Below are 19,282 nucleotides of genomic sequence, written 5' to 3'. Positions count from 1 at the left end.
AAACTACTACGATAGTATAGAGAAACCCAGTCGTCTAGCTGGTGTCTGAATACTGTGATGTCATTGGTAGCGGGGTATTTTCTTTCTTAAATTATGACTATTACAAAAATAGCCATGCTTTTCCAGCTGGTAAAAACAGCTCACCAGACACTTTCTCCCACTCTCCCATGACAGATTTGTGAAATGTCCCACTGTTTGGTGAGTGTTTGTCGTGCTCCGACCATAAAGGATAGTTTAAAACAGTAATTAACCCCCCAGAACTTAAAAAGTAAGTAAGAAAGAAATAATGATTTGACATTTATCGCGGTATGTATCGCTGAATTTTGTTTATCGTGATAACATTTTTGGCCATATCGCCCAGCTCTATTAGCTTGGAAACTATAACGCTAGCGTTCTCAGCAGCTACAGAACAAGTTGCTTTTGCTCATGTTTTTACACTCTCGAGAAAATGGTACATTTGCCTGACTTTACAAGTAATTCTGTGCAAATGCAGACATTTGTGAGAGTGTGTGTGGGTATAGAAATTACACAGATCATATTTGTGTCTATTATGCTAATAACAGTCCCGGAGGTGGCTAATTTAGACCTAGTGAAAAGACTTATTAATGAAAGCAACAGATAGAGCATATCAGAATTAGAAACCAACCAAAATATCAAACAAATCCACGGAGAACACAGAACTGTACTCTCCTTTGCCAACATGGAATGCAAATTTCAGGGCATAATGCAGTAAAAATTTCCTTCCCGTTCAGGCAGGCCACTGCTATCACAGTAAGAGTCCCCTATAATTATACTGTTTAAACAAGAGGTCTAAACCTACTGGCCCACAAGACAGCTTCATATGGCTCGTCACATGCACCGATCAGGCATAACATCATGACCACCGCCTTGTTTCTACGCTCATTGTCCATTTTATCAGCTCCACTTACTGTATAGGTGCACTTTGTAGTACTACAGTTACAGACTGTAGTCCATCTGTTTCTCTGCATACTTTGTTAGCCCCCTTTTACCCTGTTCTTCAGTGGTCAGGACCCCTATGGACCCTCACAGAGCAGGTACTATTTGTGTGGTGGATCATTCTCAGCACTGCAGTAACACTGACGTGGTGGTGGTGTGTTAGTGTGTGTTGCGCTGGTCTGAGTGGATCAGACACTGCATGCTGCTGGAGTTTTTAAACACTGCTCTGTGAGGGTCCATGGGGGTCCTGACCACTGAAGAACAGTATAAAAGGGGGCTAACAAAGTATGCAGAGAAACAGATGGACTACAGTCTGTAACTGTAGAACTACAAAGTGCACCTATACAGTAAGTGGAGCTGATAAAATGGACAGTGAGCGTAGAAACAAGGAGGTGGTCATAATGTTATATTGGTGTAGATTTTCTTTAGCCACCTGATACTGTGGCTGGTTACCTAATATAAGCCTATGAAATCAGCTTAGGCTGATGCTTAAGTGAAAATAGAGCACTGCATACAAGAGGAACCATTCAAATGAGCACCTGACACAGCATGAATGTGGCACACTGAGCAAGCATGGCTATATAGCTATAAATAACAAATAACAGTCATTATTCCACATTAGATCAATTGTTAAATTTGCCTTGGATTTATTCGTGACAGAGCGGTACATACAGATACAGTGTGAAAGAATTTAGAAATGAATGTAATGATCAAATAAACCCACTATTCACACAGAATTCACTGCTCAACACTTTAATCACAATAACTTAGACTAAAATATTTTTAGACTAAAATATTTTTTAAACACAATGTAGCAATACTACTGCTATAACTACTATTATTTCTGTTTATTATTATTATTATTATTATTATTTAGTAGTAGTAGTAGTAGTTGTGGTTTGTGGTAACGTAATTACTAATTAACACTGACTAAGATAAGCTTAAATTATGGAAAATCCAAGGTATTTCAAATTCATTAATTAAAAAAAAAAACATAAGACACTTCATATCATTTAGTTTTCATCATTAGGTAAAATGTTAAAAGTTAATTTTTATGTAGTTGGACTTCATACATGGGAAATAAAATAACAGGACACTTATCCGTGCATTTTTTCCCAACTGGCCCTCTAGGAGAGGACTGGTTTCCACTGGCTGTGTTCGCATGCAAAGATTTTTGCCAATCTGACTGAATACATTCTGATTACATATTCAGACTGAGGTGTTTATGCTCACTCTACTCAACAATCTGACGCAAAATCTCCGTTTACATGCTCACTACAAGTGGTCAGATCCAAAATGCGCATGTGTAGAGAACCACTTAGTGTAGACGTGACCATGACAGCGAGCATCACGTGAGTCAAGTCAGCGTGAGAAGAGTTTTCAGCTGGCACGCTTGTCTTTTTAATTGCTTTAAATTATGGCAGAAAAATGTACTTCACATGTATTAAGGAGTCGGCGAGAGGAAGACATTGTGTTCTGAGACACATAAGCTGGACGTCCGTCCCACTGCAGACCCGTTTCTGATCAGTTACCCACCTCGTTCAAACGGATAGAAACTGCCATTGAATGGCCTCAATCAGACTAGTCTATTCCGACTGAGGTGTATACATGGACGTATTCTATTCCAGCTGAGCTATTAGTTGGATTATTAATGGAATATTAGGCTGCATGTAAACGCGGCTACTGTTTTAGTTTTACTGTTTAAACTAAAGCAAGTTTACTTAATATACATTTTCTACAGATCTAGTCTATGTATATTCTTATTCTAATGCATTTTAATTTTATTATATTCTTTTTACTTACTTTTTTATGTTACCTACACTTTTACACTTGTTTTATTTTGCTTTCATTTATGAATGGGCCTTTGAATTGCCTGTGCATGCATATGAATTGTGCTATGTAATAAACTTGTCTTCTTCATACAATTATGAACAACGACAGTAGCAACTAAAGCAACAATAATGACAGTAATATTACTAATATTAATAGTAATATTAGTAGTAATATGATAGACAATTTGTGCATTTATTGACAAAAAAAAGGCCGGTAAAAGAAAAACTTAAGTGGTTTTCACATAATGAAGGGGTTTTAATATTCTGCACTACAGACACCTGTATGACACAAATGCCCCACAGCTGATAGTGGCCCAGCAAAACTTGGCTTGCATAGTCTTGTTAGTTGAAGCACTTTACTCAGGATAAGCATCGAAAAGTAGGATATCATGCTGTGACTACTCAATTACTGGATTGGATTAATTATTTTTTCCCCTCAGATATCCAACCCAGTCTTTTCTACTGATATCAGCCTGATACTGATACCCATCTACACCAATATGGCATCAAAGTCATCAAAGTCTGACACCCTCTCACATCTAAAGACAATGTCACAGTTTTTTGTCACAGACTATGATTTTGCAAAGACTGGGGATCTTGCAGGGTCACTATTTGCAGGACTGCAACTAGAGTTTTGAGTTTATTTCCCCATCATGGTCCTGGTGGAAATTTACAAGCAGATAAACCCTTTTCCTTCCACTATATAGCGATACAGATGGGAAAATAAAGATATGAGGTTCAGCCCAGTTCACTGTAGAACTGTATATTCCGGCAGATCATCACCCAGATTTTTTTTTAATCAACCAGTAAAATGTACAGTTACTTTTTTTATATAACAAAGATTTACACATCAACAAAACATGCAGCGATTCAGCGTTGTTGATTGGGTGTTATGAACTAAACCATAAGAAACAACATAAGAAACCAGTGTAACAAGAAGCAAAAAAAAGGGGAAAAAACATTGATGATTCTTCAATAATGCTATTCTTAAAGTCCTCTGTGTATTTCTTTACATCACTTTTACATTATTATTATTAAAATAGCCAGTTTACACATTTAAATTACTATGATTGTTGTTTTAAAGTGGGGCAGATTTGCCTTTTTTACAGAGATTTCAGGCACTCATGCACGCATTCTCTCTTGCTCTCTCTCTCTCGCGCCCCGCACATCCGCTCGCGCGCTCGCTCTCAGGTGCGTCCCTGGCACATCACTATTTGCATGAGCCAAGACTTAAAACTTACGATAATATTAAACACGGTTGATTTTGTTGCAGCGTCCAGACGAGAAAAGGACTGATTTAAGATGGCCATCCTGACCACTTTACACTGACGATCGAGCTGACGCGAGTGTGACGCGACTCTAGCAAGACTCTCATGATTTTATTCCGACACTGGAAATTTGTCTGCGACAGTGAAATCACTCGAAAAGTCGTTTGGTGAAAAGCCGGCATTAGTTTCTGCTTAACGTGTTCTGGCCTCTGTGTCACTCTAACAAATGTTCTTAGGCAAAAGTGTTGGCAAAACCAGATCACTTTATTGTGAAACAACACTGGTGGGAAAAAAGCAAGCGCACCCGCAAACATCCAATTATGAAACTGGTGACAATAATTCATTCTGTTCGCTAATGCAAGACCTGGCAAGTCTAAATTGTTCAATGATTTGACCTGAAGTGCCACTCGGTGCTTCTGGTTTTGATTTGCTGTGCTAAGATGAACAAGCCGAACATCGCTCTCCTCTTCAGCAGTGCACCATCCTCTCTCTCTCAAACACAGAAGCCATAAACAAGGTCACGTGAGCAGACCAGGCAAGCAGCCCAGCGACTGGTCCGTCCTCAAAAAGCTGCCATGTCTCCACACTGAGCCAAGAGCTGCCTGGAGATGAACAACGAACTCTCATTAAACTCGCAGTGCAGAGAGAAAGACGCGTTGGGTCAAAAAAACCATCAAGAGAGGGTGTGGGTCTATGCTGTTTGCTGTTTCCACTCAAATCTCGGCTTCCCAGCAGCTCATTATCGAGAATATAACGAGGCAGCACTGAGGACAGTAAAAACAGGGCCAGGAAGAGGGACAGAGAGAAGGGCTACACACATTTGTTTCTAAATGATACAAGGTTAGCACTCCAGCCTGCTGTTACAGGAAATCAATGTGACAGAGCCAGGGCCATTAGTGGGGCAGGTCATCATCCGTCTGCCTGAACTGAACCCAGTCTCAGCCTTACTAGCAGCATGCACTCCAAAGCACTTCTAGGTTTTCTAACGTTCCTCCTACCTTGAAGACAGATGATCAGAAAGTATTTTTTCTAATCTTTAAACTGGAAAATCTGACTCTCAAGACCACCGTAGGAGTTAAGTAGGCATGTTTTCAACAGATGTAGCAAAGGTTATGTTATTCATTTTGGCTGGAGAGTCCCTTTCATACAGGTAATGATGCACCAAAAATGAAAACACTCTTCAAAAGTAACTCATGGACACGCTGCCTAGTTCAACAGTGAGGTTTTATGCACATCTCTGTGTGACACGAGCGTTCTAATATTAATTAATGTGAGTAAAATGTGTGTTGAATGTTTTCTTTAAAAATAAAAGGGAAAATACCATGAAGAAACAGTTTTGTCACAGTGTGTTGGTGGACATGCCACATCAACTTTGTGACTGTTGAGGTAAATGCTTACGCAAGCCGGATTACACTGAAAGGGGAGAATTTCTGGAGAAATACATCAGCCATTAAGCGGACAATGAAAAGTTGTTCATAGGACATACATTATACCTTTATACACTATATGGACAAAATCACTGGGACACCTACAGGAGCTTCTATGACCTTCTCATTCTAAATTCACAGACATTAATATGGAGTTGGTCCCCCTTTGCAACTGTAACAGCTACCACTCTTCTGGGAACCTTTCTACAGATTTTGGAGCATGTCTGATTTTCACCCATTCATCCAGAAGAGCATTTGTGAGGTCAGACACCGATGTTGGATGAGAGGGCCTGGCTCTCAATCTCCGTTCTAGTTCAGTCCAAAGGTGTTCAGTGGGGTTGAGGCCCATCAAAATTATTACATAATCGCCTGATCATAATTATCTAAATTGATCACCATTATTGTCTAGTCCATAGCTTTTACAAACATGTTTAGCTGACAGGACATCACTGAAGCAAGGCACCTAACCCCCAGCTGCTCCCTGGGTGCTGTGGATAGGGCTGCCCACCGCTCTGGGCAAGTGTGCTCACTGCCTCCTAGTGAGTGTGTATTCACTAGTGTGTATGTGGGTGTTTAACTGCACAGATGGGTTAAAGGCAGAGGTGAAGTTCCCCGTTGTGGGATCAATAAAGGATAACTTAACTTAAAGTAAATAAAAGAAAGGTGAAAATGTTCTAAATTTAAAATGGTGCTATAACAACTTTAGAAAACAGTGGTCAGTCCCATTTGCTTATTTGCTGTTTGTTGTTAACACCCATAGAGGGCAGCTGTGAGCAATGTTTGTTTATTTCAGCTCAAGCTGTTTCTGTTTCTCTAGCTAGGAGATACCAAGCAGCGACAGCTAGTTTATTAAGGTCGCTAATCAGCCAGTTTGGCCGTTTTAGACAGTTTAATTGTCTTAAATTAAAAGACTCTGAACTTATTTCATCTGCCTGATTAAACTGTTAAGCACAATGATTTAAGCGGCAATTTATATTCAGCTAAAATTTCATGATCGTGATGGGCCTACTAGAAAGAAAACAGATTTATCTTCCCATAAATTTAGTTTCCTGCAAAAAAAACTTTTTAAGGACCAGCAGACATCCCGCATTCAGCTAATGCTTGTTTGGGGAGATTTTCACTGGAACTTGGAGCAAGACTGACTCAGTTCCTAGAAGTCAACATAGCACTTCAGGGTTTAATGCCAACTCTAAGAGCTTGGTAATCAGACTACAAGTTGAATCAGGTTTGTTAAATCAGGGAAAACACAAAACATAATAGTGCTAAAGCCCTCCAGGGCTGGAGTCAGGCATTCCTGGTTTGCAGTATTTGCTTTTGTTTATTTAGTACAGGACATTCGTGGTGTGTTTGCAGAGGTGTCTGCTTGTTGGTGTTGTGTTCAATCATACCTGCACATTGACATCTTCTTTCTTGAATATGAGAGAGCGAACTTCATCTGGATCCACATTGAATATAGCTTTCAACAATGAAGGCTGGAGAGAGATGAAGAAAAATGAGATTAATATTGTGTTGCAACATTTGAGGCAACAACAATATTTGTACTAATGCCACGACCTGATCCATCCATCTTATCCAAAATCTGAGAAGTAACACAGTGTAGAATCATCAAAACAAAAGTTAGGAGGCAACACGGTAAAATTCACTGTATTATTATGTTTTGTAGCCTACGCTCAGACTCAGTCATCTGCCTGATAAAACTTCCCAGAATTAACTCGACACATCCTACAGAATTACCATGTTGTGCATGATTAGGGGTGGGGGGAAAAAATCGATTCTTAGATGCATCGCGATGCGGACGTGAACGGTTCTGAATCGATTCACAAACGCCAAAAATCAATTTTCTTAATTTTAATATAGAACGTAACATTGACAGAACACAAAAGGCGGAACTTCGAAGTGTGGAAGTGCAGCGCCGGACAGTCTGTGACAGCACATAACAAAAACACAACTAGATGAGCGAGAAATCCGACCGGCTCCCTCTGCATTAAAGCCAGGTTAGATCAGGAGTCACAACCCAAATGATACGAAGAGACATTTTGTCCTTTCAACAAAAACCAAACCACCTTGGGAGCCACAACATTTATTGTCCAGTATGTCTCAGTATGTGCTGATGTCCTAGTATAGGTTTACTTTGCTCTGCTTTAAGCTTTAGCTGTAGCCGCTTTCCTCCCAACTCCACCAGGACACTTTTCCCCAAAAGTTGAACAGTTTCTCTCATCGTTCAACTGTTTTACGAGGCTCATTCGCCAGCTTCTTGTTGGAATTTTTCCATTCCACCTTAAGTTCTGACTGAGGTGCTGAATGTAAATGCGGCACCATTTAAGGTGGAATCGGAGAATTCAAAAGAGAAGCGACTTCAGCTTCGCAACTTTAGTGTTTGACAGTCTCTCGTTGCAGAGAGCACGTACCAGGAAACCAACTGCGGTTCTTATAAATGCGAATAAGTCCATTCGTCTCCAAATGTTCGTCTTATATCTCTCTCTTTGTCGTTTCGTTCGCTACTAGCCAGGCGAGACTGCGTTGCTATGTGACCTGCAGTCTGCACGCCAGTTCTCAGTCGTTGCGAAACAGGGCTTTCGTGCTATGTTGCACACGTCCGTCTCGAAGATATTTTACTGACACAGTAACCCCCCCACTCCCTACAACGAGACCAACACCGAAGTTATAAAATCACTGAAGAAAACAGGCAGGACAGCTGTAACATGTGCTGCGTGGAGACTCATCACCACCGGATCTTATTTCACCGTAGCGGCGCATTTTATCGCAGATGAGTGGCAGCAGCGTCTCATGTGCTCCAAACAAGAGCAGTGAATGAGAGCCTTCTAGTTGACTTGGCACATCACTTCCATTTGATTTATTAATAAAAGATATTGGAAATAAATTCATTATGGATCATTACAAATACTTTGCTTTAAAAGTACCAAGTCCTCACACAGTGAGAAAACAGAAATCCTGTATAGAAAAAAAAAGATGAGTCAAGATGCGTCAATAATCATTTTATAATCGCATCGCAGCCTCTGAATCGTAATCGATTCGAATCATGAGGTGCCTAGAGATTCCCACCCCTATGCAGTATTGTTGCGAAATACTGCCTATTGGAAATAAATAAAATCTGAAAAATGCATGACAATAAATCTCTTCAGGAAAAAAACTGAACCCATTATAAAGTCAACAGCATTAAGTGATCTAGCTTTTAACTGTGGGTTAAAGCATTCTCTGAACACTACACCTTGACTCACCACGCTACGTGATAAAGAACATGTTACTGCACATAAAAAAAACTGATTGTAGGCAGGGATGATATTCTCTCTGTACATCAATACTGCATTAACCTGGCAAGCAGCCCTAAACTACACATAAACAGGAGGCCATCCAAACAGCTGTGAGGCAGTAGGGAATTCAACAATCTCAGCACAGTTCTGTTTAAACTGGGCATAACCTGCATGACTTTATCCAGACTCTACACACAATCTTTTCCACAAGTGCACTGACATTCCTTAGCCTTTGGTCCTGTCTGCAGCCTCGCACCTACACCTCAACACACAGTCACTAAATTACAGAAATAATAGTATTGCCTTGACAATGTTTGTGGCAATTAATTAACTGTGTGTGAAATCAGAACTAGATTAAAATATGGTCAGTATGAGGTCCTGAGTGGTGCAACTAATAAGGAGGATGGGTGTAACAACATCTCATGATTCAATTAGATTCACAATATTGGACTTACGATTCAATATTGTGACCTTTAGCGGTCAAACAATGCAAATTCGCTAGACTGGCCTGTGTCGAGTCCTCTTACTCTGGTAACTGGGGCACAATGGATCTCTTTTTACTTATTTTCTTATTTCCAGAAAGCATTTACACACTTTTTTTCAGCAATTTTGAAATGGCCCCTAATACTGAAGTGGATGTGAACACTATTTATATATCTTGTTGTTTATAAGGGACAAGTTCATAAGCTACAAAAAGACCCAGATATTTCATTCACTGATGAACCATTGTCATGTGTGCCCTTCTTGAAGAACACTGGGCTGGTTTCTTAGTACATAATGTTGAGGGGTCTTCCCGGACACCTGTGAGTATACACCGATCAGGCATAACTTTATGACCACCTCCTTGTTTCTACGCTCATTGTCCATTTTATCAGCTCCACTTACTATATAGGTGCACTTTGTAGTTCTACAGTTACAGACTGTAGTCCATCTGTTTCTCTGCATACTTTGTTAGCCCCCTTTTACCCTGTTCTTCAGTGGTCAGGACCCCCATGGACCCTCACAGAGCAGGTACTATTTGGGTGGCGGATCATTCTCAGCACTGCAGTAACACTGACATGGTGGTGGTGTGTTAGTGTGTGTTGCGCTGGTCTGAGTGGATCAGACACAGCAGTGCTGCTGGAGTTTTTAAACACCTCAGTGTCACTGCTGGACTGAGAATAGTCCACCAACCAAAAATATCCAGCCAACAGCGTCCTGTGGGCAGCGTCCTGTGACCACTGATGAAGGACTAGAGGATGACCAACACAAACCGTGCAGCAGCAGATGAGCTATCGTCTCTGACTTTACATCTACAAGGTGGACTGACAAGGTAGGAGTGTCTAATAGAGTGGACAGTGAGTGGACACAGTGTTTAAAAACTCCTGCAGCAATGCTGTGTCTGATCCACTCAGACCAGCGCAACACACACTAACACACCACCACCACGTCAGTGTTACTGCAGTGCTGAGAATGATCCACCCCCCAAATAGTACCTGCTCTGTGAGGGTCCATGGGGGTCCTGACCACTGAAGAACAGGGTAAAAGGGGGCTAACAAAGTATGCAGAGAAACAGATGGACTACAGTCTGTAATTGTAGAACTACAAAGTGCTCCTATATAGTAAGTGGAGCTGATAAAATGGACATTGAGTGTAGAAACAAGGAGGTGGTCATAATGTTATGCCTGATCAGTGTATTTATACTTATATGTACTAACCAGTGAGCACAGAGTCTGCAGAAGACAACAAGCTGTAACTGCGCTATACCTGTTTTGAAAACCGTTCACTTTCTCCATCTTTATGCAACCGAATAATCTTATATCTAATCTCCTCAGAAATCTCTCCTGTAAAATGAATAACTTGTACTTAATGGCTGTTTTGACTGGAAATTAATTAAATGAAGTGGTATTTGTCTTTTGCACAGTACAAGGCAGAGCGGAAAGGTCATTTGTTGATCATTTGTTTATATAAAAGTCAGTTGCACTGTCAAGTGTGCACTTGTTTTTATAGTATTCCTACACAAAAGTTGAGCACATTTCTTGAGAATGTATCATTGCTGTCCAAAACAAAAAGTCACTCCATCTGAGCACTGAGTTAAGTATTCATTGTAATGTATTGTACTGCACTTATTGAAATGTACTGTATTGCACTCTGCTGTGTTTATCTCTGTTTCTTTTCTCTGGGTCTCAACAGGGACTTTTGTTTCTAGCAGTATCTGAGATCAGGACTGGCTTTCTCTCTAACCTACTGGTAACTAGCAAAGATACTTTCTCTAGATACACAAAGCACTTTTGTAGCACTTTTTTGGGTATTTTCTGCTAAACGCTGTAAATGTAATCATTTTAGCACAGCAGCTGACCCTTACATTCTGTGAAATATTTCATGAGTGGACAATCAGAAATGCTCCAAAATCACTTGGAATAAAACCTCTTAACTAACATTAAAAGTGATGAACATTTTTGCTTTCCATTGTAAAGTTACTATTTTGGAGATAGATCTTCTTCTTTGGACAGCACCAATATTTTGCATGAATGTATATTTTATAAACAAGGCCTAGGGGCATAAACTGAGAATAATGCTGTCCTGTACTGGTAGGATGACTTGGTTCTTGTATCTTGTCAATTGACAGCACGGTGGGTTAATCCTAGGCATCTGCCAACTCAACTACACAAGACTGGGTGGTCTTCTGACTGCCCTACGATGCTGCGAAAGCCTGACCATATGACAGGGGAAATTTCAGTCAGTGGGCAGGAACTGGCTGTGGAGATAAATGGAAAACAATCCACAAAAGATCAATGAAGGTCCATTCTCAGCTACATTCATAACTGTGGACGTTTCACAACACCAGAACATTTCACAAATGTCTCAGAAGTCACAAGCCGTCACGGAGCCAGCGGCACAGAACAGAAGGGAATGAGATCGTGCAGATCTACAGCCGTGCTGCACTGAACCTCACCTCCCCCAGCTCAGGTGTCACGTCACTCACCAGACCTTTGAGCTTTTTTCGACGGGGTGAAAGCAACAGCTGCCCACAACATGTTTCCACACACGAACACACTTCACGCACCCTGGTGATCTCACTTTCTCACACACACACACACTTGGGCTAGGTATCATCTGTCCATTCTTTTTAGGAAACAAGAAAAAGTGGTTTGATTCTACTAGAACTGAATTATTCTGCATATTTTTTTTATTGTTCAACACGTAAATGCATAATCCAAAGACTTCTACACTTTTCACTTAATCATTTAGCTTTAAAGGTAATGCCTCAAAGGGGAACTCTGCTGATATTTTAAAATTTCTGCATAATTAAATCGTTAAGATATAAACGAAGTCATTCATAGTTAGTTGATGTGAAATGCTCCGTTTTAGAGAAAGTGGCAATGTCAGAACTGTTCACGTCTGAAGCATTTAAACACTACATCACACTGAGTCATTACTTGAAATGTTTACAAATATGCTGAGACACGGTTTAAATAATGTTTAGTACATAACGTTCACTTTTAAACATTCATGACACAGTGGTACATGCAGGGTGTTGTAAGGCAGTACAACTATTCAGATTTTTTTTATTTTACGCCAATCAAAATTCCAAACAGTCCAGCGGCGACACTGAGGTGTTTAAAAACTCCAGCAGCACTGCTGTGTCTGATCCACTCAGACCAGCGCAACACACACTAACACACCACCACCACGTCAGTGTTACTGCAGTGCTGAGAATGATCCGCCACCCAAATAGTACCTGCTCTGTGAGGGTCCCTGGGGGTCCTGAGCACTGAAGAACAGGGTAAAAGGGGGCTAACAAAGTATGCAGAGAAACAGATGGACTACAGTCTGTAACTGTAGAACTACAAAGTGCTCCTATATAGTCAGTGGAGCTGATAAAATGGACAATGAGCGTAGAAACAAGGAGGTGGTCATAATGTTATGCCTGATCGGTGTAGATATCTAACTTAAAACAACACTGTTATTTGCAAAATAAACACATAATATTAAAACCATGTCTAGTAAAATATGTCAAAAGCTCCTTTAGGCACTGTGTGATGGAGCTCCACTGTTGGGACATTCTGATGCAATTCCTAACCTGTTCAGAACTGGGAGGAGCTTCGCCACACACAGCTGTTTTAGGTCAGTGAATAACAGAGAGCGTAACGACTGCAGGAAACATCGTAAAGAAAGGAATCCTCCACACAGCACTGATAACTGATGCAGTAACCGATGCTACCACTACCAACCTTTAATTTCTCCTGCTCCAAATTCAGACTGAATGTTTCCTTTTATCAGGATTTTTTTTTTAACAATTCAGCGATGTTCATTAGCCCACGCTGATGTGAGCCCAAAAATGCCACTGAATTTTTCAGACTTGACACACAGTGAGATCCCTTTGTGTTTACTAAGCTCGTAAACAGCACTGATGCTCAGACAAATATGTGAACACAGACAAGAAAAGAGCTTAAAGTAAACCCCAGGTCAATGATGAACACCTTTCTTCAATCATTTTTCATGTATATTTAAAAAGCAAGCTTTAATAAAAGCCCAACGCTACTAGACGATGTGAAGGTGACACTGAGGTCAGAAGAACATTTGTTGGAGAGAGGGATGGAGCAGAGGGGGTGGCAGTGTGACATTTGGCCCTAAGATAGGAGCAAACTGGCTCAGCGTTTTTCGAAAGCACACTTTTTGAAAGCATGTATGTGTGTGTATATATATATACATACATACATACATACATTTTTTGGAGGTTCAATAAGATTTTCAATTCAATTTCAATTCAAGTCAAGATTAGATTAGGTCTGTTACAATTAGTATTTCGTAATAAGTTACTATTAATAACGTCATAAACACCTTAAACATTATTATTAAGCATTTATAACACGGATACAAAGGGCAACAGTGAACTGCTGCTTGCCAAATAGTGAGCCCACATTTATCTACACTGTTAAAGCTCTGCTCTTGCTGGATACTTATCTTAAGTCGTCTTCTGTCAGCTTCATAAGATATTCATATTCAGACCAGTGCTGCCCTTTTTTGTGTTATAACTATCTATTAATGGCTTTTAAGGTATGAAGGTGTTTAAGGTGACCTAATTAATAAGCACTGACTTTAAACCATTCATAAACCCTTTATAATTGTAAAGCGGTACTCAAAAAGTTCTAACTCCTGCTATAACACCTTCAAAGGGCAGTGCTGAATACTGTTGGGAGCTACTAATAACCCACATCAACAAAGCTAATCAGCAAATTTGTGGACTTCAGGCTTTAATGGTATGAACAATGAACAAAAAAGCAACTTAATTTTTAATCCCAATTATTTATAATGCTGTTAATTAGCAGCTAAAAATGAATAAATACTAATAATTTCTTGTATAACTGTTTTATCAACTGTGTAAATATATAATATAAATAAATAATATATAATGTAAATAAAAACCATTATTATTATTAAAAATCTCTCTCTCTCTCTCTCTCATATATATATATATGTTTTTTTTTCTTTTTCAATATTCAACTGAAATAATTATAATCTTTAGTTATAAGAACCAAATTTCCACTTCTGAATGAAAAGTGAATGAAAACATGACTAAATCCACCTTCGGGCAATAATGTCAATGGCATCCACCCAAATAAAAACGCTGCATGAACCAACATCTCAGTAATTTTGTAACTGTTACTGGCAGACAGGTAACCCAAACAGGCAAAGACGGGCGGGCAAATCAAAGGAGGAAGCCAATGACCTGCTGGCTAAAATGCAAATCAACGCCGTCTCCTCCTCACCTTCTCTTCCTGAGTGTTGGATTGAGGAGCTGAATGCTGGGAAACGTGGTCCTGCGTGATTTTGGAATGCAGGGGGGAGGGCTCGTCGTCCTCCACCTCCTCCAGGACGACGATGCACACGCGGCTCATTCGCTCCGACCTCATAGGTGCTCCCGAAATCACGACCCCCGCCCCCCCCACGGACGCACACAATCACAAAAACCAGACGGAAATCAGGGGAAAAAATCCAAACCAAAAAAAAAGGAAGAAGAAAAAAAGAAAACAAAACACACAAGAATTCAAGTTACTCCAACGTTCATACAGTCTTCCGGACGAGCAGGGGTGACGATCCGGCCTCGTCCTTCACGGCTCCACAGCGGCTACTGATCTCTCTTCATCTCCCTCGCTCACACGTACGAGCTGGGAATTCCTCAGTTCTATGGCAGCCAATGCCAGAGCTGCAACCATCCAGCCTGCGTAAAGGACATGACAAACTGCTCTCCTCGTTCCTCGCACGTATGCGGTCATAAAAGCGCCGGCGCACTCAGAGAGGCAGTGCTGGGGCTTGCTGGTGCCTGATTATCGAGAACAATGCTGCGAGCCGTGGCTCTCTGCCTCCTCTCTCTCTCTCTCTCTCTCTCTCTCTCTCTCCATTCACACAGCAGGGCAGCCTGCTGAAAACAGCGCTTTTTCAGCCTCAGCCAATAGTGCCGGCCTCCACTGCAATTCTAATCCTCCAGTGTACCATAGCACAGAGCGGGGGGGGTGGGGGGGTTGGGGGGGTGAAGGGGGGGATGGTAGAATGACAAAGTGAGAGAAGAGAGAACGAAAGAGAGAGAAGGAGGGGAGAGAGACAACAGTACAGAAGGGAGAAAGAGAGAGAGGAAATGAATGAGCGCAAGAAGCAGGAAGGTGACAGGTAGGGATAGAAAGGGGAAAAGAGAGGGAGGGACAGAAAGAGAAACAGAAAGCGAGAGAGAGAGGTGGTTTCTGTGCCTCCTGTTATCTATTACTGAAAGGCAGGGGCTGCGGTTACGAGCTGCAGCATGGGTCCTGAAAGACGATATACTGAGAGAGAGAGAGAGAGAGAGAGAGAGAGAGAGAGAGAGAGAGAGAGAGAGGGGGGATATGGCACATCTGAAGGTAAGGGGGATATAGAGGACTCTGCTTGTCACTGCAAAAGCAGCAAGCCACGTGTGTGGCTCTGATTTTCCAGCGTCAGGATCGTGAGGGGACTGACAGTACGAGGTCATTGTGTGGCTCTGTCTCTCTGCCTGTACAGCGGTCAGCCTTTCTTACTGCTCCTGCGTCCTGCAGAACCACTGCTGTATGCAGGTCACAGCTCGGCCCTCAGGGAAAAACGCTGACCCCAATCGATCTCCCTCACTGCGTCCACATTCATACATACATACATTCATACATTACAGTTACGGCTCATTGATGTATCCTGATGCTTCGATCTAAAAGGTGTCGATTCACTGTACTGACTACTTTTGATTTTATAAAACAGATTCCGGTCCTAAAATCTGATTGGCTGGGCTGCATTCAAAGTCTTTGTAAAATCCACGATATACGCATTCCTATGACTGCCTCACATCAACTGAATTGTATATTACTCTGCCACGGCACGAAAAAACCCTTGTGCTGTTAATGGAATAATCTTTGTCATGCTGCTTACACAAACCAACGAGTGTACTGATGAAGTAAGAACCCGTTTTCTGTTTAAACTGAGGGGCTGGAAACTTTTGTTCTTAACCAGAACTAGGCTGGCCAGCTAGCTAACAGGCTAAAAGATAGCAAACAGCCTAAACAGCTCCATCATTAATATCACAGGCTTGTATTAAGGTACCCAAATGACATTTTCTTAGATATATTTTGTACCATTGGGCTGCAGGATCCAGTATTTAAATTCCTACATAGTGCACTACGTAAGGAACAGGGAGCCATTTGAAATTTACCTCCAGTACGAGAAGAGGGCACCGCTGGACTGCTGCTAAATAAGACTCGCCGTGGTAATTTGGTGACCAAAAAGAACTTAAAAGTGAACTTTAAAGTGAAAGATTTTGCATTAAACAGTGCTGTGTTATCATACGTTCACTGTCATACGACAAAAAGTTCATGAAATGGCCGCAATATACAGCTTTGGTCGACCGAACGCTCTCCTCATTCCATGTCCATGGCTGCTGGGCAACGATACTGTACTCCAACACTACGTTCACACCGGCAACGACTTTTTCCCTCTTGTCGCCCAAATCACTGATCGCTCACTGCCTATAAGCGTTTCTGAACTCGAGCGGACCGTTGGTTGCCATGGTTTCACTGATGCCAGGCACAAATCAGATGCATTCCCACTACAAATAAAAATCCTGTTGAGCAGGATTCGCTTGTGTGTTTATCTTTCACTTTATCCCCGTGTCTGTGCGTCAGACTGAGTCAGTTTGTGAGTCAGTTTACTGTCTATTTGTGACAAACGCAGCGCCACCATTATTCTACCTGTAGTAGGAAAAATGATCTAGGAACCAAAAATGGAGCGTACCGTTTCACAGTGGCGGAGATAAAGTGTGTACTACGCTCCTCAATGCTCAATTCCTATTGGTATTCGCCACATCGCTTCGCTCCTTATTTGCATAAAGTTATACTGTGCTCAACATTTTCGTGACGCTGACTCCGCCCACTTTGTGTCGCCAACATTTGCGCCATCTCATACATACATACATACATCATCTAAACCACTTATCCTTCTGGGTCGCAGTGGGGTGCTGGAGCCTATCCCAGCTGTCATTGGGCGGAAGGCAGGATACACCCTGGACAGGTCGCCAGTCCATCACAGGGCAGACAGACAGACATACACATTCACACCTAGGGGCAATTCAGCATGTCCAATTGGCCTGACTGCATGTTTTTGGACTGTGGGAGGAAACCGGAGTACCCGGAGGAAACCCACGCAGACACAGGGAGAACAGGCAAACTCCACACAGAAAGTACCCTGGTCACCCGGCCGGGAATCGAACCCAGGCCATTCTTGCTGTGAGGCGACAGCGCTACCCACTGCGCCACCGTGCCGCCCTGTGCCGGAAATCGCCAGCTCTCACTGAAAATGAATGACTTTCGGCCACTTTGTCGCATTGCGTTTCTGCCAGTGTAAATGCAGGGTAAAGGAACTACATTTGTTGGCGGAATACTTTTGTTTTAGGCACTCCACTTCGCATCATGCCTAAGAACACCATTCCCGTGTAACACACGGCCTCTCATGGCTTACTGCTTTTATAACGAGCAAAGTACGCACTTCTGGTCAAGCTTTCAGCGATTTTATTAGCCAAGCACGGATATGTGAACTGTGATCTGATGCTGATATCCACTATTTTACACTTAAGTATCTGCCAATATGGACACAAATATAGAAACTGAGACTAAATACACCTGGATTAGCATTACAGAGAAATATAACTTATTTCTGTAGGGTTACAATGCAGTAAAATGAAGGTATTTAACTGCACTAGTCCTCTAAATGCTAATAACTACATGATCGATTAATTGAACTGTCAGTTGAAAAGGTGGTCAAATTTAAACATCTGCCGAACACCAATAACTTTTTTTAAAAGTAATTATCAGCTAATAACAATATGACTCTAATATCATCATGCATCCCTAACAGGGCTATAAAATGTGACAGTTTTGCCCACATTTCCGAGTATGTATGTGTATTATATAACACTATAGCCAAAAACATATATCATGGTATAAATCATGGTATATACAGTCACTGTATGTCCAAAAGTTTGCAGACACCTGCAAATGCAGCATTTCTTCTGAAATCCAGGGTATTAATAGGGAGTTTGTTCCCCTTTTGCTGCAGTAACAGCACCTACTCTTCTGAGAAGGCTTTACACTAGATGTTGGAACACTTCTGTGAGGATTTGATTGTGTTTGGCCACAAGAGCTGCAGTGAGGTCAGGTTCTGTTGTTGGATGATTAGTTCTGGATCACAAACTCCTCTCCGACTCATCCCAAAGGTATGGTTCTATCACACCAGAGAATGCAAATCCACTGCTCCACACGCCCAGTGCTGGGAGGCTTTATACCCCTCTAGCCAAGGCTTGGCACTGGGCATGGCGATCTGCTCCAGAGCATCCCGTTCTATTGGCAGGGCTTTTCTATGGAGATTATACAAGCTGTGTGTGCACAGTTGAACACCTGTGTCAGCAATGGAAGCACCCAAAAGTAACTGAACTCACTAATTAGAAGGGGTGTCTGGATACTTATGGACACCATTTTAGATGCTTTGGTAAACGTATTTTTGTAGGTTAACAGTAGTTTATTATTCTGCGATTTAGCTTCAATTTAATAAAAAACATTTATCACAACCAAAGTAAATAAGACATGTTTTATTGGGTAAAACAGTGAAAACAACACAGAACTGTGTGTAAATAAACTTGCAGAAGCCAATATTGCTTTCTAACACCGGCACTAAATATTGGAATATTGTTTCAGCGCTTATATCACTCCTATTCTTCGACAGTTGCATTGGCTTCCTATTAGTTCTAGGATTCAGTACAAAATCCTTCTTCTTACCTTCAAGGCTTTACATGGTCTGGCTCCGACATACCTTTCTGATCTCATTTCATTATACTGTCCCTCTCGTGCTCTCCTGTCTTCTAATGCTGGACTCCTCACTAGACTTTCTACTATGGGTTGCAGATCTTTCAGTGCTGCTGCCCTCAAACTCTGGAATTCTCTACCTTCCACTCTTCGCAACTGCTCTTCTTTGTCTTCCTTCAAATCTATGTAAAGTGT

General features: G+C 41.4%; 1 protein-coding gene across 2 annotated transcripts in view; it reads right to left on the bottom strand.

The window, feature by feature from the left end:
- LOC118806171 (serine/threonine-protein phosphatase 6 regulatory ankyrin repeat subunit A) overlaps positions 1-19,282 on the bottom strand; it is a 60,484-nt gene that overhangs the window by 27,647 nt on the left and 13,555 nt on the right. Inside the window, exons 1-2 of one of the 2 annotated variants that reach the window (XM_036567560.1) lie at positions 14,510-15,144; positions 6,873-6,956 (exon numbers count right to left, since the gene is read on the bottom strand). In XM_036567560.1, coding sequence (XP_036423453.1) covers positions 6,873-6,956; positions 14,510-14,653 — 228 coding nt within the window. In that variant the 5' untranslated portion in view covers positions 14,654-15,144. Of the gene's footprint in view, positions 1-6,872; positions 6,957-14,509; positions 15,145-19,282 lie in introns of those variants that run through there. The other variant, XM_036567561.1, reaches the window with a different exon arrangement.

The sequence above is a fragment of the Colossoma macropomum genome, unplaced genomic scaffold (genome assembly GCF_904425465.1).
Source record: "Colossoma macropomum unplaced genomic scaffold, Colossoma_macropomum, whole genome shotgun sequence".
In the NCBI taxonomy this organism is placed as follows: domain Eukaryota; kingdom Metazoa; phylum Chordata; class Actinopteri; order Characiformes; family Serrasalmidae; genus Colossoma; species Colossoma macropomum.
Note: the sequence above shows the minus strand (reverse complement) of the source record. Positions and strands in the feature narration are given on the sequence as shown.